Raw genomic sequence first — 26,212 nt, forward strand, 5'->3', positions numbered from 1 at the left:
CTGCTGGCTTCTGTGGTGGCTCAGACGGTAAGGAATCAGCTTGTAATGCGGGAGACCTGGGTTTGATCCCTGGGTGGGGAAGATCCCCTGGAGCAGGGCATGGCAACCCACTCCAGCATTCTTGCCTGAAGAATCCTCATGGACAGAGGAGCCTGGTGGGCTACAGTTCATGGAGTCACAAAGAGTCAGACACAGCTGAGCGACTAAGCACGCACACACAGACAATACCAAGAGCTTGACACTGATGATTTCATCTCAAAATAGAATGTGAGGAACGATAAGCAGCATGGAGAAAGATATACATACAGACACACATCCAAGCATTTTTACAGAGGCAAACACTGGAAGGAACCCAAGTTTGACTATGAGAATCCTCTGATTGACATAAAGGGATGAGCAGAATTTGTGATGTTACTTAATACAAAACCAGTACGGGAACCCAGAGTCCTCCTGCTAGACACCTGTTGCTATCACTGTGTTATTGGCAAATGTCCTGTCACTCAGTGAGATCCATTAGTGCTCTGTTGAGTTTGCCAAAAATAAGAGGACTCTGCTCTTGGAACTCTCAAGCTTTGCCAGACTCACTTGAGGATGCTTCAGGCATCACAGTGAGGCTGAAAAGAAAGTCCTGTCACCCGGAAATGATCAGTTGCATTGGTGCTCACTTCTTGCTGCTCCATGCACTTTGCCATCTTAGCGTATATTGTTAACCATTTATTTGTACTCTATCCTGACTCAGCAGTTTTCAAAATTACTACCATAGGAATTCTAGAAATTAAAGTTGCTTAATAGTTACTGGTAGTAAATTAACTTTACTACCAGTCTTTGAAAATACTAAAGTGATCATAGAATTTTGTATTGAATGCCTTTTAACTTAAAAATGTTAAATTGCATACACTTTGCCACGAATGTGTGATTACTCCTCAAGGTGGTTTTTATTTTTAAAATATTACAATTTTTTAATTTAGCTGGAGATAATTAATTAAAAATCTTGGTAAGAAATTTACTCAAGGTAGCCACTCTAAATTAATATATAACTGATAGCTTACGCTCTTGAACAGCATTTGACAATTGGGAGAGAACAATGTGGTTTAACTCATCCGGGAACAGAAGAAAATAATAAAGGGGAGGTGTCATCTTTGGAAAAAGCACAAAATCAGTTTTAGTATTTGAGTGAAACTTAAAAAAAGTTTTTCTAAGTTCATTTCTACAAAGAAGATAGAAGTTTTGAATCATTCACAGAAAAATTTCTATGTTTGAAGTTAGACTGTGGATTTATAAAATATTTGATGATGCCAGCTCCCTCGACAAGTCCTAGGAGATGTGTTGGGAATGAGAGGACATCTTTATGTCCTCTTAGCAACTTCACCGCTTGGTTGCTCTGTCTTTAGTTGACTCTGTCTTTTGTTGAGCACAGTCTGCATCTAGAAGAAACCTAGGCAAATGATTAAGTGATGTGTAACACATAAAACAAGGCATTGCTCCTTAATTTGTCAAGAAATATGTAATAGTTTTATCCTATCTTTTAAACAAATATTTTGCATACTGATAGGAAAAGTTTGACTCATATGGGGATATATAGTTAGAAAATGTAGCCAACAGAAAGGTTAGAAATATGTATGTGTGGACAACTAACCAAATACTTGAAGATTAAGAAGTTCATTCTCATTGCATTGATATGCTCTTTGATGTAAGTCTTTCTAATACATTTGGAAAAATCTTCGGAAATAGAAAGTCAAAAGATGCCTCTTGATTTTCTACTTCTGCCCAAGAAAAATGTCTACCTCTGCCCAAGAGCTTTCCAATAAAAGGGAAATGAGGTTTGGCATTTGGAACTAGTTCCTGGAGTCCAAGAGACAGGGCATCACGTTCTAGTTCACTTGAAAGCCTTTAATAACTGAGCCAGACGCCAAGTTGAGCTCTATGTGCAGTTTTCTTGGGAGTGTCACCAATGACTTATATTTAAAGTCAGGCCACATTCACTGGTGGCGAGGTTTCTGAACAGAGGCAACTTCCTCACATCTGTTCTGTAAGTCAGCTCCTTTGGAGGGAGGGAGCGGTGCATTTTGGGAAGGAGGAGGAAAGGCAGTAGCTAAAACTAGAGGAAAGAGCTGAGTCACGCCTTCTTGTGGGAGTGTTGTCTTGGGAAATAGAAAGTGAATAGGTGTTTCCTGGTTTTACCTCTAGATGTTCTGATTTTCATCCTCTGAAAAGAGCAAATCTGTGGTATGCTAGCAAAGCACATGGCCATATTTATGCCATGGCTTGATGAAAGCTTGGGGAGTTGTATGATTTTTCATAGGATTAGAGGGCTGGGATAAGAGGGGTGCAGGCAAATACAGTGATCCCTTGACTGCCTGTTGTTCTTGTGCACAGAGGTAGCTTGAAGGTTAGCATGTTATTTGGTTCCTGAATAGAGTCAGTGACCTGAAGTCAGTGTTGCCTTTAGGAATTCCACATGTATAATTAAAGAATGCTTATTACGCAGAGGGGCTTCCCTGCTGGCTCAGTCAGTAAAGAATCTGCTTGCAATGCAGGAGACCCAGGTTCTATCCCTTGGTCGGGAAGATCCCCTGGAGAAGGGAATGGCTACCCACTCCAGTATTCTTGCCTGGAGAATTCCATGGGCAAAGGAGCCTGGTGGGCTCCAATCCATCAGGTCACAAAGAGTCAGACATGACTGAGCAACTAACGCTGTTATGCAAAGAAGTTCTATCTGTGAAAGAGAGTAATATCCTCTCCTATGGCATGTGTGTTTTATTTGATTGTAAGACTATGCCCTCCCTATTCATTTAGATAGACTTAAATTTCACAGAAGTTTAAATTTCATGAAGCCAATTTTTCACCCCAGAAGAAATATCCTAGAAGTTCTTCCTTTAGTTGTATATGAAAATAATTGCAAACAATTCATAATCAGATTGGATGTTTGCTTTTTACCGAAACTGTATGAGAATTATCTCCCTACTCTAGTGCTTAGAACTGACACTTAATATTTTAACAATTGACAAAGTCAAACTGCATTTCCTCTAGTGACACCATATTTTAGAGGGTAGTTTGCAGGGTATCCAGAGTGGTGTTTTTACTTGTGGTTTCATCCATGTTTGTACACATATGCGGATGCTCAGGAATGGAAGACGCCAATCCACTGGGTGTATGTTATTGCTGAGTAATAGCTCTGAAACTTGCTGAGGGAGGAGTCCATTAACTCATTATTGGGCGACATCGTTTATCTGTGCTATTTTCCTTGACTTCTATTCCTTTCTTCCTTCCATTGACTTAACTGAGAATAGGTTGTGTTATCATCCATTCTAGAAACTGTCTTAAAAAATTCTCTTGATATTACTAACAGTAATACAAAAATGGTAAGTGACGTAAACAGGTAAATTGGCTATTCTGGCCAATGTCACCGGTGACTCAAGTGGGTGGAGGAGGAAGTTATGATTCTGTTCCTTTAATAAGGACAACTGATGTCAGACTTCTCTGACATTTTATAAGTTGCCCCAGCTCATATTGGTGTCTAACTTTTTATATCTCAGAAAGGTTACATTTTAAGAGTCAAGTTCCTGTATGAAAGTCAGTGCCAAACCAGCCATCAACAACTACTGTGACTCTCTTGATTGACACTATGCTAGAATTATGTTTCTGTTAAGTGATGTTTCAGTGTTAGTACTGTGCATTGCAAAAAGCCACCAGTCATAGAATTCAAGAAATACTTGCTTTGTAGGGAACAACTACAAGAATTAAATTGGAGTTGTCATTTCTTATAAACTTGCTCAATTCTTTTCTAGCTTTTCGGCTAGTGATTAAAGAAAAATACTGTGACCATGAAGGGAGGAAGCCTTCCTTCCTACATGGTTTTCAGTGCACAAATAAGAAATGAGGAGTCAAAGAGGAACAGTTCTAGGAAATGCTTATCGTCGAAGGGTGGCTCTGTCATCTGTGTTAAGTTGTCTAAAGATCTTTGTGTGAACAAAGTATGAAAACAGAAAAACAGCTTTTGTTCACCAGACTAAGTCTTCATAAGCCACTGTTTTGTAATTTTGAATCCTGTCGAACAACATTCTGAAGGTCATTAAATTGAGACTTTTGTCTTTTTTTATTTTTAGCACACTCAAGTGTATATATAAATCTCTGGAATGTTGAAGGAGTGACATTCCACAAGTGTCAGATTTTTTTTTTTTCTGTTGCCCATTGTGAAGGGGAGACCAGTAAATGCAGAATGTTTGATTCTTTCTCCTATATTTGCTTTCATTTTGGAGCTCTGTTACAGAATAAAGAAATTTTTTTTTTTTTTGGTGGCAGCATTATTGAATAGAAAAATCACTGTTTCAAATTATAGTTTCCTGGCAATGATTAATGATTGATTAAACAGGCTAGCCATAGTAGAAAAGCACTATTATTTAAATTTCTACATGGCTTGACACTGTTATCAGAGCACTGCAACAAAAAAATAGAAGTCACAAAAATCTAGATTTAGAACCCAAAATTGCACTCTTAAATTTCAGGTGTCAAAGCTGAGTTCTAAAAATGTTTCAGAATCTAGAGACTTACAGATATCTTTGCAGATTCTGTAACAACAGAAACCTTTTCAATGTTAGATTCTGAGGTAACTATTATCCTATTTGGGTGCATTCTGATGCATTTAATTTTTACTCAGTCAATCTGTGGTGATAATAAAGCAATCATAGGAGAAGGCAATGGCACCCCACTCCAGTACTCTTGCCTGGAAAATCCCATGGACGGAGGAGCCTGGTAGGCTGCAGTCCATGGGGTCGCTAGGAGTCAGGCACGACTGAATGACTTCACTTTCACTTTTCACTTTCATGCATTGGAGAAGGAAAAGGCAACCCACCCCAGTGTTCTTGCCTGGAGAATCCCAGGGACAGAGGAGCCTAGTGGGCTGTGATCTGTGGGATCTCACAGAGTTGGACACGACTGAAGCGACTTAGCAGCAGCAGCAGCCGCCTTGAATGAATTACCAGTGGCCACTAGTTGGTTGTTTGCTTAAATGAATTCCATTGCACCCTTTAAATCTGGCAAAACAAACAAAAAATCCCAGACATGGTTTTTAAGCTACTTTTTACTTAAGTTATTTTTTAAATTTATTTTTTAATAATAAAAATATTAATATTTTTATATTCTAGAATATTCTTTCATTAGAGATAGTGTATACTCAAGAAAAATATATGTGAAATATAGCTTAACAAAATACCTATAAACTGTAATTATCAGGCTCAGATATGAAAACACCATACAGAATTGGCAGTTGCCTGGCACATGTTAGAATTAACAGTGATGAAAGCAACATAACATATTTTGACTTGTTAATGTTTCATTAGTGTTTTGGAAACAGATAACAACTGAATTTGTTCATCAGTATCATAATTAGCAGTTGAAATTGAGCTCTGTATGGGAAATTCCTGTGAATTTTCCATATGTAAAAATTATACAGCAACTGTATTTTAAATAAAATATATAACTAAGAAGGCGATTCATGTCAATGTATGCCAAAACCAATACAGAATTGTAAAGTAAAAAAAAAAATTATATATATAAAAAAAGATATTAGTGAATATGCCCATTTAGGGTTGAAATTTATCCTTTATTTAGTTGTCGACTGGTAGCTTCCATTTACTTTAGGCAACTTCCCCCCACCCATTTTTTAAAGTTTGTATTTTATATTGAGGTAGAGCCAGTTAACAATGTGACAGTTTCAGGTGAACAACAAAGGGACCCAGCCATATATACACACATATCCATCTGTCCCAATGTTATCTGATGGCCTGGATGGAAGGGTAGTTTGGGGGAAAATGGATGCATGGATAAGTCTGAGAAAAAAATCAGTACAAATGATTAATAGAAAAAGGTATTCTTAGGTTGAAGAGAACTAAGCTATAATGGAAGGGATTCATAAACTGTTGAAACAGAATCAAAGATTACCTTTCTTTAACAAATGTGGAACTATTTTTAAGGACATGTCCTTCAATGCAGAAGTCTGTTTATATGCTCAGCCTGGTAGGCTGCAGTCCATGGGGTCTCGAAGAGTCAGACACGACTGAGTGACTTCACTTTCACTTTTCACTTTCATGCATTGGAGAAGGAAATGGCAGCCCACTCCAGTGTTCTTGCCTGGAGAATCCCAGGGATGGGGGAGCCTGGTGGGCTACCGTCTATGGGGTCGCACAGAGTCGGATACGACTGAAGTGACTTAGCAGCAGAGACCTATTCACTATTGCTGACAGTGCTGGTTTTTGTTTCTTGGTGTATTTTCTTGGTTGGTTGTTTTTTCTTGGGCCTGAAGAAAATATTGGAAATGGATGAGTGACATGTATGTTTTTTGAAAATGTTAAAACTGTTGGCTTTCTTGTAACCACATATGTTGTTTGTTTCTTTATTTCCAGTTTGATTAATAAGCTGAAACCTGGGGTCATTAAGAAGATCAACAGACTGTCCACACCTATAGCAGGCTTGGTAAGTAATAAATTTTCTTCAAAACTAGATTTGTCTCTGTAAGAAAATGGGCATAAACAGATTCTCTTATCTGGAATTATCATTGAAATCAGGTTTGGAGTCTTTTGCTCAAGAAAAGTATTTTTCGTGATCTTCTTATAGCTTTAGTTTCTCTTCTGTTTCTATTCTTCCTGCGAAGCTTTTATTCTATTTATTTAGTTTTTTCTTATTTAGTTTTACGTTTTGTGCCCTTGGACTTCCTGTGTCCTCTTTCTTGGCCCATTTGTTCCACAGATTGCATTTGCTGAGGATCATGTTCTTTTCAAATCTCAGCTTCCATACATTGGTTGCTAGGTGACCATAGTTTATGGAAACTGTCCAAAACTGATGCATTGTTACATTTCAGGGGCTTTATGCTTAGGCATTGCACTCACTTGGCACACAAGTCTTGGAGGGTATTTGGACCTATCCGCTCTTTTGGTTTCCTACCAACATCCTGTGTGGTGGTGGGTGAGTCACCGTCTTCCGCTTCACGTCAGTAATATTTTCCATAAGATAACTATTCATGATTCTCTAGGTTCCTTCTAGCTTTAAATTCAGAATTTTGTGTATGAATTCTCTACTGGATCAGGACCCTTGAGAGATCAATAGTAAGGTGGGTCTATATCTCTGGAGATAAATAATTTATAATGACAGATGAGGGATATTTCTCAAAATGTTAGCAATCCCAAAGAATCAAGGCTAATGATAGGAGTCTGGTTAAAAAAAATTAATTTTACAAAACACTGAAGTTTAAGACAGCTATTAACTGGAAGTAAATAATATATATGTTATCTTTGGAGTAGTCAAGTTTCTTTATAATATATTCAGGCACCTTCTGTTTGGCCGTCCATGTATTTACAGATGTTAAAGGCATTATAGATTAAAGGTAGCAGTACTAAAATGTCTGGGTTTGCAGTTGGCTTGAGGAGCTCATCAGAATTTTGATAGGAATAAGTTGGTGGCAGAAAATATCTGTCTAGGAGAGAAAGAAAGAAGAGTTGTACAGTTCTTTTCTTTGAAAAAAATCACCAAATTACAATTTTCTTTTGAAATATAGGATGCAGTTGACCCTTGAGCAATTCAAGGGTTAGGAGTGCTGACACCCCATGCAGTTGAAAATCTGCATGTAACTTTACTCTGCCAAAACTTCACTGCTAATAGCTTACTATTGACCAGAAGCCTTACTGATAGCACAAATAGTTGATTAGCAAATATTTTTTGTGTTATATTATACACTATATTCTTATAATAAAGGAAGTTAGAAAAGAAAATGTTAAAATTATGAGGAGGAGAAAAATACATTTACAGTACTGTACTGTATTTATTGATACCATAAGTTTACATCATCCATTTACAAGATGGATCATCTGTCTATCAGTACGTACATCAATATTATCTCACATGATACAAACCACCATGGATAGTATACATATTACTAAGGCTAGACATCAAATTCAGAAGGTAATGTGAAAAAGAGATTCATATTTATTTAGATATAGTCATGCCTTGGGTTTCCCTGGTGGCTTGGTAAAGAATCTGCCTGCAATGCAGGAGACCTGGGTTCAATCCCTCGGTTGGGAAGATCCCCTGGAGAAGGGAATGGCAACCCACTCCAGTATTCTTGCCTGGAAAACCCCATGGACAGAGGAGTCTGGTGGGCTACAGTCTGTGGGATTGAAAAGAGTCGGACACAGCTGAGAGATTTAACCCTTTCATATTCATGCATTGATAACAAAAAATTGCACTATGATTGCTTTACAGTTGCCAAGCCTCAACACTAGTGAATAAATCATTATACAATTTTATGACATACAGTATTACAGTCATATTCATGATATAGTGTTAGAAACATTGTTACATTAAAAAAATCCACTTACTTGTTGTGATAGTCTGATATGCAGTTCTCCAGTCATAAGAGAGAGAGAGAGAGAGAGCCATATTGTACTGTAATGTAATTCCTTGAAAGCAAAGTTATAAAACAGTAAGAAAACTAACAGATAATTTTATGTTAAATACCACTCACCTTATGCCTATGTAAGGACAGTGTCTATGTATACTTTACGCACTCTTGATATGCTTTTCTCTTTTTCTTTTGATATTTGTAGGCTACATGGTTTGTCTGAGTTTTTCCAAATTGTCACAAATCTCCAAACAATTTTCTAATATACTGAAAAAATCCAGGTGTAAGTGGACCTCTGCAGTTCAAACCTGGGTTGTTCAAGTGTCAGCTGTCTGTATATAAAGTTCCCAGAGCAGTTGGGCTAAATATTAATTCCTTTCTTCTTACCAAGTTGTAGCTATTCTACTTCTGTCATGACTAGGCAATTGATAGGGTATTTTTATTGGTTTCAAGTTTGGTTAGGTATAATACTGTAATATATATGCATATATTGTAATATACATATATGCATGAATTACTTCTAGTAATATAGCAAGTCAGAGATGTTATTTAAGGGAAAAAAGAGCTTTGATTTCTGAAGTCTTTCCAGAAAGAAAGATTGTTTAATAAAATGTTTTATATGGAAATAACGTTTATGAAATAACTTCTATGAAAATTTAAAGTGTGAATTATATTGAAAGTACTCTTTCTTTTCAGATGGCTTGAGTTCTTCTCAGATGGTTTAATGCTTAGATTTTTAAATTGTCATTTCTGGGATTAATTACATGCATTTTCAATAAAATTAACCTTTGATTCCAAACACCCCAAATATTTGGAACGCTTGAATTGCGGTGGTGGTTTATTATGGTTGGCCACTAGAAGTTTTATTCCGTCTTCTGAGTCTATGGTTAGATGAAAGCACCAATGTATTTTATATTTAAATCCGAAGATCTCACCAAGTATTTCTATTTCAAGTATGAGAAATTCTATCTAGTTTGGATTTTATCTCTAGGAACTAAAGCAAAATGTATTTCTGGTACACTTAATAGAGTAATTTCACAACTACAGGACACTGAGTATTTTTAATTGGATTTAGGAGCATAAAGAGTGACCAGAGCCATAGAACTGAGCTAAGCACATTTGGTTTGAAGTCATTATCATGCATCATTTAACTCTTTCTCATGCTTATGTGTCAGGATGCTTTTTTCCTATCACAGCTTCTTAAAGCCTTAATTTCCAGTGTGGATTAGAGTCCCTGCATCTACCTACTAGGGTTGTTATGAGGATGGGAAGGGATGATATATAGATAGTCTGGTCTGTGAATGTTCTTTAGTACCGCATTCATTCTTTTAGTAAATACTTGGGTGCCTATTTGGTAAGAATTTTTCTAGTGTATAGGGATATATATTGGCTTCCCTGGTAGCTCCGCTGGCAAAGAATCCACCTGCAAAGCGGGAGACCTGGGTTCAATTCCTGGATTGGGAAGCTCCCCTAGAGAACAGAACGGCTACCCACTCCTGTATTCTGGCCTGGAGAATTCCATGGACTGTATAGTCTATGGGGTTGCAAAGAGTTGGACACAACTGAGCAACTTTCACTTTCATAGGGATATATGGGAGAAACAAAGACAAAGACATTACTCCCAAAGAGCTTATGTTCTGGTGTGGGAGTTGGGATTGGGCAAATGAGTTAACAAATGAGCAAGGAAGCACCAGATAATGAATATGCTGCAGAGAATTATAGTAGAGTGACATTTACTAAACACCTATGAGCAATTGTATTTGGACTAGGAGGCTTGACCTCTAATAATTCCTCAAAAATAGTATGTCAGAAGCCTTAGTTTTGGACACTTATAGAAGAAAGGTATAAAATTTGAGCCAGACTCTACATACTAGTAATTTTAGTACATACAGCAGATCAACAATTCTTTTGAATGAGTGAATGAACAAGATATCCATTGTGAGAAGTAATAGGCTCTAGAATTAGGTCTTTCTCAAAAACAATGTATTTGGCTGCAACAGGTCTCAGTTGCATCATGTGGGATCTTTGTCGTCTCATGTGGGACCTTCTGTTACGGTGCCTGGACATTCTAGCTGTGGTGCACGGGCTCCAGGGCACACGGGCTCGGTAGCTGTGGCATGCAGGCTTAGTTGCTCCGTGCATGTGGGGACTTTGTTCCTCGACCAGGTATCGAGCCCATGTTCCTTGCATTGCAAGGTGGTTTCTTAACCACTGGACCATCAAGGAAGTCCCTAGAATTAGGTCTTTGATGGAATAGTGTTATAGGTTGAATTGTGTCCTCCAAAGAAAGACACATTACAGGGATACTTCATTTTACTGTGCTTTGCTTTAGTGCACTTTGCAGATACTGCAGTTTTTTTTTTTTTTTTTTTAACAAATTGAAGGCTTATGGCAACCCTGAATAGTACAAGTTTTATCAGCACCGTTTTTTAACAGCATTTGTTCATTCCATGTTTCTAAGTCATGTTTGGGTAATTTCTTGCAGTATTTCAAACTCTTTTGTTACTATTATTATATTTGTTCTGGTGATCTGTGACCTGTGATCTCTGATGTTACTTCTATGACCCTGAAGGCTCAAATAATGGGTAGCATGCTTTAGCGATATGACACTTGTTAATTAAGGTATGTGGGCTGTTTTATTAGACATATTGCTATTGCACACTGAATAGACTACATAAACATAACTTTTATATGCACTGAGAAACAAAACAATTCATATGACTTGCTTTATTGTGGTGGTCTGGAACCTGACCCACAATATCTCTCTGGTATGTTTATATATTGAAGTCCTAAGCTGCAGTAACTCAGAATGTGACCTGATTTGAGAATAGAGTTGTTACATGGAGTATGGGGACAGAGGTCATAGTGAATCAGGGTAGGCATTACCCTAACCTAATATGACTGGCATCCTTATATGAAGATGACCTTATGTAGGCAGATACATACAGGAAGAAAGCCGTGTGACAACTGAGGATTGGAGTGAAGGAGGAGCAGATATTGTCAGCAAACCACCAGAAGCTGCAGGAGGCAAAGGAGGATTCTCCTACAGGTTTCATGGGATCATGTCTTTGTGAATACCTCGATTTTCCACTTCTAGTCTCCAGAACCCGAGAAGGCAATGGCACCCCACTCCAGTACTCTTGCCTGGCAAATCCCACGGACGGAGGAGCCTGGTAGGCTGCAGTCCGTGGGATTGCGAAGAGTCAGACACGACTGAGCGACTTCACTTTCACTTTTCACTTTCATGCATTGGAGAAGGAAATGACAACCCACTCCAGTGTTCTTGCCTGGAGAATCCCAGGGACGGGGGAGCCTGGTGGGCTGCCGTCTATGGAGTCGCACAGGGTCAGACACAACTGAAGCGACTTAGCAGTGGTCTCCAGAACTGTGAGACAGTAAATCTCTTTTTTTAAGTCACTTGGTTTGTGGTAGTTCGTTATGACAGCCTTAGGAAACTAATACAGATAGATAAATGTTTTAGTCAATACTTGCTTTTTTAAACAAATTTTGAGATCTTTATTATTTTTTTTTAATTAGAAATTCAAAGGAAGTTGCCAGAAAAGCAGTACAGGAAAGTCCTCTGTGCCTTTCACCCGGTTTCCCCCCATGGTGACATCTTGTATAAGTGGTATAATATTGAAACCAGGAATTCACAGTGATACATCCCAAGACTTCAATCAGATTCACCCGTTTTATATGTAGCTAATGCTTCTTTTAGTAACTAAGAGCAGAGATGCTTTCAAGCTAAGTGAGGTGAAGAGTGTTTTATTTTAAGGATTTTCCAAAGGACTCTTATTAATCTAGTGCTCAGGCATAACCACGGCAGCTGCATTCCACGTGATTACTTTTTCTGTCCCTTTTCTGACAGCAAATGGCATCCCTTAGTTGCATTTCCTAAGAGAAGAATCTGAATGGATCAGATTACCTTTTGTTTTCTTTTCATTGGAGTAGAGTGGATGTACACCGTTGATTCGTTTCAGGTGCATAGCGAAGTGACTCAGTTATACTCTTTTCCCATTATAGGTTATTACAGAGTATCGAGTGGAGCTCCCTGTGCTATACAGTAGGTTCTTACTCATTTTCTGTTACATAATAGTGTTGTATGTTTCTCAGTCTCATAATTTATCCCTTCCCCTCACACTTTGCCTTTGGTAACCTTAAGTTTTATTTTGAGATCTGTGAGTCTACAATTACCTTTTCTTTCCTGGCTACAGATAACATGGGTTAGTGGCTGACTGGTAGATGAGTTCCTTGAGTGAGAGAGTGGTCTTGGCTAACTAGGCTGTGGTCAAGAGTATTCATTTCCTTTATTTTTTTTCAGTTCAGATGTATGGGTTGAGGTGATTTCTGTAAATGAGATTTGTGTGGGGTAAATACCAAGTTAAGTCAAATACAGAAATAATTACACAATTTCTATGTAAGGGTTTGTTAAGCTGTGTGAGTATGGTGTTCAAGCCCCCTCCTTCCATGACTTCTTTTTCACTCTCCTTTCTTCAGCTATGACTTTTATCCGTTCCATGTCCACTGCCATATGTATTTAGCTATGAAGCTCAGGCAGTGGATTCGTTCATGGCAGATGGACCTGTGCAAAACACACGGAATATCGCCTCAGTAATGACAACAGAGGGAGATGTTAGGGTGATTTAGAAATATATTGACTGCTTTGCTTAAAACAGTCATATGATTAGATGATTATTTTTTTTCTTGAGGAAGGCAGTAATTATATTCTCATAGATCTTCTAGAGATAACGGCTTTTCTTGCTTGACTGAGTTTTGTAAAGAAATTTCCCCCTATCATTTAAATTCTCTTTGTTCTTTACAAAGCCATGCTAAAAATTCTAACCTCAGAGTTTCAGCCTTCCAAAAAGTTAGCTGGTGTTAAATGTGAGTGTGTGCATGAAATACAATATGTGTAGAAAACATCAAGCAAGTAATTAACCATAAGACTTCTAGTCATCTTGGACTCCTAATGATTTGTTAGTATTTTCTAAAGCAAGGTTTCTCAGCCTCAGCATTATTGACATTTGGGGCTGGGCAGTTCTTTGTTGTAGGCACCTGTCCTGTGCGTTGTAGAATGTTGAGCAGCATTACTGTGCCCTCCACCCCCCAATTATGACAATTAAAAATGACTCCTGACATTGCCAGTAACCCCTATAGGGTAAATTTATCCTGGTTGAGAATCACTTAAGTAAAGAATCAAGAAAGTAAACTCTACCCTTTTTACATGGGCTAGTTTGCTGGCTGACTGTAGATTGAATTGATCTTGCACTTGCCATTTCAGTTGAGGTTTCCCTTTGAAAGCAATAGTATCCTAGAAAATTTTACTATGAATCATTTGTTAGTTTGAATGTTTCTGTCCATCAGTGGACTTAGTAGAGAAATGCTCAGTATATCTAGGCTTGCATGAAAAATATGGGCTCAGTTTGAACATCTTTGCTCTAAAGGGTTATTCTTTTAGGTTTCTTGAAGAGTAGAAATCTGTAAGGTTGATTATAGAGGCTGGGGAAAATTGTCTCCTCATTTAGGAATGCCATAGAATACAGCACATGAGCAAAGATGCCAGCTGCTGCTGCTGCTGTCGCTTCAGTCGTGTCCGACTCTGTGCGACCTCATAGACAGCAGCCCACCAGGCTCCCCTGTCCCTGGGATTCTCCAGGCAAGAACACTGGAGTGGGTTGCCATTTCCTTCTCCAATGCATGAAAGTGAAAGTGAAGTCACTCAGTTGTGTCTGACTCTTAGTGACCCCATGGACTGCAGCCTTCCAGGCTCCTCTGTTCATGGGATTTTCCAGTCAAGAGTACTGGAGTGGGGTGCCACAGCACATGAGCAAAGATGCCAGCTAGCTTAAGCTATTAGATGTGTCATTTTCTCCTGCCTTCATAATGGTTATTTTAAGAAATAAGACAAATCTTTGGGTCTGTTCTTACCGCCATGTATTGGAAGGTTATTACTGGTTATTGTTCTTATACCTGTGTAACATTAGTTCTGATTCATTCATCTTCACTCACCTGTACCTGGGTGTCAGCAAAGTAGTACAGCTTAGTCTATGCCAAAGTCACTATTGAAACATCTAGTTATTCTCTTCCAGGTATAATATAAAATTCATCTGAGGAATCAGCTATAAAATTAAAATATTCTTATCCAGGTTTTATCATGTACTTTTCTAAAAACTACTCTCAAGCAATGACTACTATATTTATCCCATTTAAAATAATTTTTAGTAAAATAAACCCAAGAATTGGGAGAGAGGAGGCTTGGGAAACTCTGAGTTTGTGAGCTCCTTCTACAAATAAGACCAAAATGTAAGACCTCAAGACAGAGTATTTTCAGGAGAAAAAAAGCTTTTTTCTGTTTCTTTTCCAAGTTGAAATAATGTAAAAAGTACAAATATAATTACTATTTTCATTCAAGTGTGGTACTTTTCTGGGTAAGAGGGAAGAATACATTTTGTATGGTTGAAGAGAAAGTACTCAAGGAATATTAGAATGTGACTTGGATGAGTAGCCAGTATAAATATATGCCTTGCTTGAAAGATGGTTATTGCCGGTTGCTCTGTACTAGGTCAAACCCAATTTGCATCTCCGAGGGAATATCTCTCTAGTTGGTAATAAGGACCATTGGTGAAAATATTTGGATGTTGATATGCAAAACACTGATAACAAGCTGTAGCATGGGAAGAGGAGAAGATGGTGTGAAAGGGAAAGTTTCTCAGTAGTGTCCAACTCTTTTCGACCCCATGGACTGTAGCTTGCCAGGCTCCTCTGTCCTTGGAATTCTCCAGACTAGAGTACTGGAGTGGGTAGCTGTTCCTTTCTCCAGGGGATATTCCCAACCCAGGGATTGAACCCAGGTCTCCGGAGAGGCAGGCGGATTCTTTACTGTCTGAGCCACCAGGGAAGCCAGTATAAAATAACTATTTCATGGTAACATCTGTCATGTCTATTTTCTGGTCTTGAATTGTATTGCTGATTTTGTAGATTTGTTGAAGGAGATCTTCCACCCAGTGAATTTCTTTTTGATTCACTCATCCTTGCCAGTTTGATGATTTAGCCAATAAGAGCAGCATTCATGCTGAGCTGATTCTAATTGCCATGATCCCCATCTTTAAGTGGATAAGGGTAAACAAGAGGGTCCCCTCCTGTAACCCTAACTCTTCCCTCCACTCTTAGTTTTTACACAGTTGATAAATAACGAAGGCTAGATGTTTCTGTGAATTGCCGTTTCTTGCCTATTACTGTTTTGGAACAACTGCATATATGTTGGATCAGACCTTGGGGTTTTATTGAGTTAAAAGATTTTTTACTTTCATTTCCTAATAGGGACAGTGAAGGTTAAACTATATCAATAAACTTGACTACATTAGTCTCCTGATTAAATCTACTTTAAAAATTTGTTTTCATTTCAAAGGGAATTTGAACTGCTGTTCCAAGCTGTGTGATTATGTCTCAAACACCAATATTTAAACTGTTCTTATTTTACTAGCATGCCAGCCTCACTATTTTCTTTAAAAACAAAGCACCAATAACACAAAGTACTTTTTCTTACTTAAGAAAGATGTAAAAGCGTACCATAGTGTTACCATTTTTATTTTACTGTTACACTTGTGTAAGAAATCATAGCATAAATGTTAGCTATTTACTGAAAATAAGATCACTTTGTGCCTTTAAAATGATCTTTCCTGTGGCTGTATTTTAATATAAATATTTTTTTCTAATGTATCTTTTACTGGAATTTCTCTGTATCACCATTGGTATTTTGAAATGGTTTATCCAATTATCAGGTCTGAGGAAACTGTATTGGGTGTCTTCAAGGTAACAAATACTAGATATTAAATATCCAAATGCTTCCTGGGCTTCCTGGGTGGCTCAAGCATCTCCCTGCAATGAAGGAGACCTGGGTTAGATCCCTGGATCAGGAAGATCCCCTGGAGAAAGGAATGGCTACCCATCCAGTATTCTTGCCTGTAGAATCCCATGGACAGAGGAGCCTGGTGAGCTACGCAGCCCATGGGGTTGCAAAGAGTCGGACATGACTGAGAGACTAACACTTTCACATTTTTCACTTTTTATCCAGATGCCTTAATACCTCCTTGTAAATGGCATGTAATTAAGTCAGTGATGATATTAAGTTCGTTATAAAGTATTTTTAGGAGATTTCCTTAAGTTCCCTTGTCACCCTACTTCTCTCTAACTCCTAGTTGAAGATATGTATCACCAAGAGTAGAAGCGTAGTGTCAACATTGAAGTTGGTTACAAGGCCCTCATGATGATGCAGCTCTGTAAGTCAGGAAACTCCGGTTTTCTTTCTAGCTATAATCTCTTAGTCACAGCATTGGCACAAGTTTAGGAGCACTTCCCTAGAGTTCCAAAACTTTCTTGTTTTTAAGTCTAAGATGAACATTTATGTGCCAACTTTCAGCCTTGAGGGCAACTTTTTTCAAAACATTAATGAATTAGAATTCCTAAAGCAGCACTGTAATTAACTTGTAGAGTTAAAAAAAAATTGATTCAGAGTAAGATTATGTCATACATGACAGTTTTAATCAGACACAAAACACTTCAAACATTTCTCTTTAGGCACTGTTTAAATATAGAAATTGGAAAGGGAAGAGCCAATGATGACGATAAGAACTGGAACCCAGGTGTAAGACTGGTATCAGGGCATTGGTTACTTGATGGGGTTTGGGCCCATGACTATCCCTCCTTTCCTAAAAATGCTTAGTGAACACCTACTCTGTGCCAGGTACTGTTCTAGGAACTTGGGACACAGCTACAAATATTCCCTAGCAACATCATAGAAAAGATAACTAAAGGGATGGTTTGTGATTATTTAATAAGAAGGAAGATCATCACTAGAAGCCAGCCTTGTCCACCATAAACAAATGTTCTAAAGCAACAGGTCACTGAACTGGTCCCATGGGAGGGGCTCCAGGAGACTCACTAGAGGTCATACAGTAGCCCATGATGGGTGCTGTTTGACTTTCACAGTTTCTGCTTGTTTTAAAAATTTAAACCAACATTTGCGTACCTTCAGATTTTAGATAAAACCCTCAGTCTCTGGTTTTTCAATGAATCTGGTAACAGGCTTGCATTTCCCCAAGGCAACCTTTATATGGGGTATCCTGTAGACAGGATACGGAGAAGGCAATGGCACCCCACTCCAGTACACTTGGCTGGAAAATCCCATGGATGGAGGAGCCTGGAAGGCTGCAGTCCATGAGGTCGCTGAGGGTCGGACACGACTGAGCAACTTCACTTTCACTTTTCACTTTCATGCATTGGAGAAGGCAATGGCAACCCACTCCAGTGTTCTTGCCTGGAGAATCCCAGGGACGGGGGAGCCTGGTGGGCTACCATCTATGGGGTTGCACAGAGTCGGACACGACTGAATCAACTTAGCAGCAGCAGTAGACAGGATAAGAGTCTCTGGTTTCTTTCTTCTCTTTTGCCATCTCCTTGACATTATGCCTATTTTAGTCATTTATATTTTGCTTATTCATACTTTCATGCATTGGAGAAGGAGGTGGCAGCCCACTCCAGTGTTCTTGCCTGGAGAATCCCAGGGACGGGGGAGCCTGGTGGGCTGCTGTCTATGGGGTTGCACAGAGTCGGACACGACTGAAGCGACTTAGCAGCAGCATACCATCCTTTTCCTTTCAGATATCTGTCTCAATTCCTGCAATGTGTCTGTTTTTGTGGCCTCGGTAGAGTTGATGGAAAAGCAGACAAGATCATAATATCTGTAGGCAAAATCTTAAGTAGTTGAGAAAAAAAATGCTCAATTTTCAGGACCAGGATGTAAATCCATGTAAACTTGGAAAGAGGTTTTTAGCAGCTTGCCTTAGAGCTTATACTTGCCCCATTTTTATTTTTTAAAAAAATGTGGGATGAAAACATGGGAAATTTATTTAGTCTAGTTTATAGATGTTGTAGCAATAACACATAGATCATGTACTGGGTATCAAAATCTAAATCTAAAAACAATTCAGAGGAGTTTCAGTCTCCAAAAGGATATTTTATCAGGAATACATTTCAACTATTTTAGTTGAAGAAAATCAATCATAAATCCAGTGATTTCATTTTATCTACAAATAGAATCATCCTTTTTATGCTTTTATCCATGACTAATAATGTCACATGATTTTCAATTCAGATTCTTTATATCCACCTCATTTTTATTCTAAATTAGACTAGCCTCCTGACCTGTTAAAATTCACGGATCATCTTCCTGTGAACTGTGATGTCATGGTCAACTGGCTGTGGCCATTGTATTGGGTTGGCCAGAAAGTTTGTTTGGGTCTTTCTGTAAGATCGTTTGGAAAAACCTGAATGAACTTCTTGGCCAACACAGCGTGATCTCAGCTTTGTTCCTGTCATTCAGTCACTAAGTCGTGTCTGACTCTTTTGCCACCCTGTGGACTCTAACCTGCCAGACTCCTCTGTCCCTGGAGTTCTTTAGGCAAGAATTCTGGAGTGGCTTGCCATTTCCTTCTCCAGGGGATCTTCACTGAACTCCCATGATCTCGGTTAGCTGACAGTATACTATAGATGCCACAATACAAAGTAGCCACGGCCTGTATGTAGCAAGAGAAATTGGATAATTTCTCTCTATTCACTGAGCACTTCCTCAGTGCTAGGAACTGTGACAATCCATGTCTACTTCCTCACTCCGTCCTCACAATCACTCTGTTATCCTCATTTTACCAGATGACCATTATTAATGACCTTTCAAGTGATGGCTTCTGGTCCTAATTAACCACACTTGGAGTCTCGTTTTGAGTTGCAGATACTTCACGCTGAGAAGGGAGGCCAGAGCACGCAGGAACCTGTCTTTAGGGAGGCATGGTGGTTGTAGGCAGACCAGCTCCCAAAGGTGTTCACAGTCTAGTCCATTGCATCTGTGAATACACTGCAAGACGAGGGGAGATTAGGGTGAAATTAGGGTTACAGGAGAGGAACCCGGATTAGCCAGGGTTGAGGGGAGCAACGTAGTCACCAGGGTCCTTTAAGTGGAACGTGGAGTGAGAAGCAGATAGATGGTCACGGAAGAGAGCCTTAGCCCAGTGCTTCTGGTTTTGAAGATGGAGGAAGTGGGCTTCAGAAAGGAAAAGAAAATAATTTTCTCCCAGAGCTTCTAGAAGGAACACAGCCCTGCTGACACCTTGATTTTTGTCCAGTGAGACGGATTTTGAATTTCTAGCCTTTGCTATTGTTAAATCATAGACTTGTCTTGTTTTAAGCCATTAAATTATGGTAATTTGTCACAGCATTAATGGGAACTTAATACAGTGGTTAAGAGCATGGACTTAAGTTGAACTGCTTGGTTTGAATCTCAACTCTACCACTTACTGGATGACCTAGGTAAGTCACATACCTCTTAAGCCTCAGTTTTACCATGTGTAAAATGGGAACAATAAGATGTTGTAAGCTTCTTTTCATGAGAAGCTGAGGTTGTTGGGGAAATAAGCTATTAGTGAAGGGCCACTTGGGATAGTAAGAGAACTGAAAAATGTCATGTGAGGGACCAGAGATCTTGGGGAAACCAGGGATATTTAATAAGAAGATGTGAGTTGGGGGGAGCATGTGGAGTTATGAGGCAGGAGAGCTCAAGGGCTCTTGTGGGGAAGAAAGATGGAAAGATGAAATTTATATTGCATTATGTAGGCAGAGTTAGGATCAATATTTTACAATTACAGCAAGGAAGTCTTTGGGCTTTTTTGACATAGAAATGACTAAAAGTGAGTCAGCCTAATAAAGCAGGGAGTCCCTGAGGCTGGAGAGACTTCAACAAGGGCTGATGATCCAGACGCATCCCCTGTAAGAGAGTCCATGAAGGGGGTGGGGCAGCTGCAGTGAAGGACACCAATTCTTCCCCAGCAGCCTCTAAAGTGTTACTGTGTAATTTTCCTCCATTAAATGTGCTTTATTGATTTATAAAATCTGTGTTTTGGCATCATTATGACAGGGTTCTATAAGCAATTACTTGGTTTGCTAGAAACATACAACATGGACAACTTGCACACAAAACTGGTTTCTTCTATCCTCATTTTGTCCCTCTTATCTCCACCAGTCTGTTCTCTGACAGAGCTTTTTTTTTTTTTTGAATAAATCTGAATGTCTTTATTTTTTAATTGAAGGATACTTGCTATACAGAATTGTGTTGGTTTCTGCCAAACATAAGCATGAATCAGCCATAGGTACACATATGTCTTCTCCCTCTTGAGCCTCCCTCCCACCTTCCTCCCCATCCCACCCTTCTAGGTTGTTACAGAGCCCTGGTTTGAGTTCGCTGAGTCATACAGCAAATTCCCACTGGCTACCTCTTTTATATAAAGTAATATAAGTTTCCATACATCCTACCCTCTCCTTCCTCCCCTCCCAACCCATGTCCATAAGTCTGTTCTCCGTTTCTGTGTCTCCCTTAATACCCTGCAAGTAATTTCATCAGTACCATCTTTCTAGATTCCATACATATGTGTTCAGTTCAGTTCAGTCGCTCAGTCATGTCTGACTCTTTGCGACCCCATGAATCGCAGCACGCCAGGTCTCCCTGTCCATCACCAACTCCCAGAGTTCATTCAGATTCACGTCCATCGAGTCTGTGATGCCATCCAGCCATCTCATCCTCTGTCATCCCCTTCTCCTCCTGCCTCCAATCCCTCTCAGCATCAGAGTCTTTTCCAGTGAGTCCACTCTTCACATGAGGTGGCCAAAGTATTGGAGTTTCAGCTTTAGCATCATTCCTTCCAAAGAAATCCCAGGACTGATCTCCTTCAGAATGGACTGGTTGGATCTGCTTGCAGTCCAAGGGACTCTCAAGAATCTTCTCCAACACCACAGTTCAAAAGCATCAGTTCTTCGGCGCTCAGCCTTCTTCACAGTCCAACTCTCATATCCATACATGACCACTGGAAAAACCATAGCCTCGACTAGACGGACCTTTGTTGGCAAAGTAATGTCTCTGCTTTTGAATATGCTATCTAGGTTGGTCATAACTTTCCTTCCAAGGAGTAAGCGTCTTTTAATTTAGTATATGTTATTTGTTTTTCTCTTTCTGACTTTCTTCATTCTGTATAATGGGCTTTAGGTTCATCCACCTCCTTAGAACTGACTCCACTGTGTTTCGTTTTATAACTGAGTAATATTCCATTGTATATACATACCACACCTTCCTTATCCATTCATCTGTTGATGGACATCTAGGTTGCTTCCATGTTCTATTGTAAATAGTGCTGCAGTGAACATTGAGGTACATGTGTCTTTTCCAATTTTGGTTTCCTCAGGGTATATGCCTAGGAGTGGGATTGCTGGGTCACATGGTGGTTTTATTCCTAGACTTCTAAGGACTCTCCATACTCTGTTCCATAGTGGCTGTATCAATTTACATTCCCATCAATAGTGCAAGAGGGTTCCCTTTTCTCCACACCCTCTCCAGCATTTTTTGTTTGTAGACTCTGTGATGATGGCCTTTCTGACCATTGTGAGTTGATATCTCATTGTAGTTTTGATTTGCATTGTTCTGATAATGAGTGATGTTGAGCATCTTTTCATGTGTTTGTTATCCACCTGCATGTCTTCTTTGGAGAAACGTCTGTTTAGGTCTGTAGCAAAAGAGCAAATTAGCCAAGATGGCGTGGTCAGGCTCTCTTGCCTCATGGTCTCTTCGCTCTCGCTCCCCGTTTTGTAAATAATTTTGTAAACAGTTATGTAGCAGCTGGGATCACTTACAGCACTGCATATGTGTATCACAAGGTGCTTGCTTGGCTACCGGCTACTGTTGGTCTGTAAGCATATATAAGCTTCACCTGAAGGCCCTGGTGAGCTGCGTTGTGGTTAGGTTGCATTCTGGCCGCACTGAGGCTGCATGTGGCTGCGTCGTAGCTGCGTCCACTGGGTCAACCATGAGAGGAGAGAATACAGTGTGTCTGCGCTACGGCTGCTGCGCCAGCCAGGAGAGAATAAATGTGTCTGCAGTTCCTATGACTCCCTGAATTTTCTTCCAGCCTCTTACCTCTTGCCTTACCTACCCTAGCTTCTGCGAACAGTGGGCACAGTGTGAACAGCGAGACAGGTGGTGCTGTGAGCAGGATGAACAATAATACAAGGTTTTCTTCCCACTTTTTAAGTTTTTTTTTCTGGTATTGACTGGTATGAGCTGCTGACAGAACTTCTTAAGCATCCATGTACTGAACTGAATCATGATCAAAATTATTTTAAAGCAACTCCTAAGAAGCACAGTAACAACAGTATGTCCAAATTTGCATTTTAAGTATGGTTTCCATTAAGAAAGTAGTTTAGTCAAAATTTTGATCAGCTGGCCCGAGCTTTTTTACGTTGTTATGGAAAACTCATCGTGTAGTTTATGGCTTTGTTAATAAACGTAAGCAGTGAAGTAGCACATCTACAATTTCTGTCTTTAACATGTAGGTAAATACACAGAGATCCAGCTTCCAAACTTATTTGTAAAGAAAGTATGCAGCTGGTCTTTTAAGTTCTTGGGTCTTTACTTCTCTACAATGAAAAAGGCTCAGTCCTTTGCTGATAAGAAAGGAATTGAGGACAAGGAGAGCAGTAGTTTTGTCACATGTGAAAATAGGACCCAACCAGGAAATAGGAACTGCCGAGGGACACTGAAGGCCCAGGAGATGATTTATGATAACTATGTCAGCAGCTTGGTGAATTGATTTTGCTCCAGCACTGCTTGGAGGAACAGAGCAAAGCCAGACTGAGAGAAATAGAACTAAGAGATGGTAAGTTAGGGCTGCACCAGGTTAGAGGGATAGAGGGATAGAGGGCTGAGTGCTTTAGGAAAATACTATTTATTGAAAAGCTTAATCTACTCGGGATATGATTAACTACATAGGAGCAATAATAGGCTTTGTCAAACTGCAGCATGAATTAAGATATAGTCCTGCATATTATCCAAACTAAATTTTACACCAAAAATGAAGTAATTCTAAGACTTACCTACATTAAAAAAAAAAAAAAGATGCTTTTGAATATGCTATCTAGGTTAGTCATAACTTTCCTTCCAAGGAGGAAGCGTCTTTTAATTTCATGGCTACAATCACCATCTGCAGTGATTTTGGAGCCCCCCAAAATAAAGTCTGACACTGTTTCCACTGTTTCCCCATCTATTTCCCATGAAGTGATGGGACTGGATGCCATGATCTTCGTTTTCTGAATGTTGAGCTTTAAGCCAACTTTTTCACTCTCCTCTTTCACTTTCATTAAGAGGCTTTTTAGTTCCTCTTCACTTTCTGCCATAAGGGTGGCATCATCTGCATATCTGAGGTGATTAATATTTCTCCCGGCAATCTTGATTCCAGCTTGTGCTTCTTCCAGTCCAGCATTTCTCATGATGTACTCCGCATAGAAGTTAAATAAGCAGGGTGACAATATACAGCCTTGACGTACTCCTTTTCCTATTTGGAACCAGTCTGTTGTTCCATGTCCAGTTCTAACTGTTGCTTTCTGACCTGCCTACAGGTTTCTCAAGAGGCAGGTCAGGTGGTCTGGTATTCCCATCTCTTTCAGAATTTTCCACAGTTTATTATGATCCACACAATCAAAGGCTTTGGCATAGTCAATAAAGCAGAAATAGATGTTTTCTGGAACTCTCTTCCTTTTTCCATGATCCAGCGGATATTGGCAATTTGATCTCTGGTTCCTCTGCCTTTTCTAAAACCAGCTTGAACATCAGGGAGTTCATGGTTCACGTATTGCTGAAGCCTGGCTTGGAGAATTTTGAGCATTACTTTACTAGCATGTGAGATGATTAGAGTATCATAAAAATGGAATTCAGGCACTTTGGTGGCGGTTTAATGGTGATCTCTATAATCACTAAGAGATTCGTGTCCACACTAAGGAAAAACTCTGTTTTAGATCATATTTGGAAGTTGCTTCCTTGTTATTTGCCAGAAAACTTGTCTACAAAGGCTCTAATCACCTGGAGGAGTATCTTAGAACATGGAATCTGATTCAGAGCTAGGGTGGAGATACAGCATTTCTGCATTTCTAACAGGTTCCCAAGTGATGCCAAGGCTTATGGTTTGTGGACTTCATATTGAGTATCTACAGTCTAGGTCAGCTCTTCTTCAATTGTTGGTGCCTCAGCATCACTTGACTTCCCTGGTGCCTCAGACAGTAAAGACTCTGCCTGCAATGCAGGAGACCCGGGTTTGATCCCTGGGTTGGGAAGATCCCCTGGAGAAGGAAATGGCAACCCCCTCCAGTATTCGTGCCTGGAGAATCCCATGGACAGAGGAGCCTGTTGGGCTATGGTTCATAGGGTTGCAAAGAGTCAGACATGACTGTAGGTGACTTAGCACAGCATAACTTGAGGGATTACTTTCTGCCTGCCTCTCTGGTGATTCTGACGTGAGTGATAGGAGACTGTTATTCTAAAGCATAGACTTTAGAATGAATAAATTTCAATTTCCAGCAATGGTTACAACTTCTTCTTGGCACATACCTGATAACATTCTGGCATTGTTAACAAGTGTCAGAAATTAACAAGGTGATTCTAAAATTCAGATATAAATGCTAATACACCTTTTTATTTTATTTTTATATTTTTATTGGTGGATAGTTGGATTACAGTGTTGCGTTAGTTTCAGGTGTACAGCAAAGTGAATCAGTTAATACGTTTACACATATCCACATTTTTTAAGATTCTTCTCTCATATAGGCCATTGCAGAGTATTGGGTAGAGTTTGCAGAAGCACCTTTTACACCATGATTTATGGTGGTGAAATTCCCATGATATAAAATTAGTCATTTTAACGTTACCAATTCAGTGGCATTTAGTACATTCACAGTGTTGCACAACCACCAAAACTTTCCATTACTCTCTTACTTTTTAATTGTTTTTTCTCCATTTCGCCCTCCCTCCTCTCTACCCCCAGAAACCAATAATCTACATTCTATCTCTGTTCTGTTTGGCTCTATCAATTCTGGATACCTCATATAAATGGACCGATCTTTGTGTGTCTAGCTTCTTTGGTTTATGTACTGCAGTATTCTGGAGGTTCACCCACCCTATAGCATGTGTAAGTACTTTATTTTTTTTTAATGTCTGAATAATCCATTGTATGGATGTATCACAATTTGTTTATCCATCTATTTGTTAATTGACATTTTAGCTGTTTCCACCTTTTGACTGTTGTGACTAGTGGTTCTATCAATGTGTATGTACGTATACTGTACTTGTTTGAAAATCAGTTAGTTAGGGTATGTACCTAGGGAGAAATTATCTTTTAATGGGGAGGACTGGGAGTGAGGAGTGGAGGTGTGGGATGAAGAGGAAAACAGTAAAATAGCGAAATATTGTCTGATAAGAACTTGATAAAATATGATTAATTCAACTCTGGGCTCCTGACATGCTCCCCAGCTGCCATTATCTCTGATAAAAGAACACAAGAACCTCCTTAGATGACATGAGAATATGTTACTGGATAAGTGCTTTTTGAAGGAAAATGAGATGAAAGGTTCTAAGGGGAAGTGTTACAAAGTCCTGTGTTCCTTTGGATCCGCTGTTAGAAAATTCATGTTGGCCTCATGTTACTTTCTCATAACTCTCTTTTCAGGATTTATAATGGAGTTAGAAAAGAATTTGATCTCCTTTGATTTGATCTGATCTATAGACTCTACAGAAATGTCTAATTGTGTTCATGTTTAAGCATGGAAAATGCTGGGAGGAAGTAGAACATGGTCCTACATTTGGGTCCAGGAGAAGGAGCGTGAGAACTGCTTTTCCCACTCATCTCCTTTCAGAAACAGAGCACTGGAGGGTCCTAAATTGGAGGGTTAGGAGATGAG

General features: G+C 39.3%; 1 protein-coding gene across 10 annotated transcripts in view; it reads left to right on the plus strand.

Annotated features, from left to right (window-relative positions):
* LMO7 (LIM domain 7) overlaps positions 1 to 26,212 on the plus strand; it is a 221,190-nt gene that overhangs the window by 82,874 nt on the left and 112,104 nt on the right. For all 10 annotated transcript variants that reach the window (XM_040266894.1, XM_040266881.1, XM_040266883.1 and 7 more), the window contains one exon: positions 6,402 to 6,471. Coding sequence is in view for 8 of the 10 variants with exons in the window: in XM_040266881.1 (XP_040122815.1) it covers positions 6,402 to 6,471 (70 nt within the window). In the remaining 2 variants the exon portion in view is untranslated. The remainder of the gene's footprint in view (positions 1 to 6,401; positions 6,472 to 26,212) is intronic.

The sequence above is a fragment of the Oryx dammah genome, unplaced genomic scaffold (genome assembly GCF_014754425.2).
Source record: "Oryx dammah isolate SB20612 unplaced genomic scaffold, SCBI_Odam_1.1 HiC_scaffold_24, whole genome shotgun sequence".
Classification (NCBI taxonomy): domain Eukaryota; kingdom Metazoa; phylum Chordata; class Mammalia; order Artiodactyla; family Bovidae; genus Oryx; species Oryx dammah.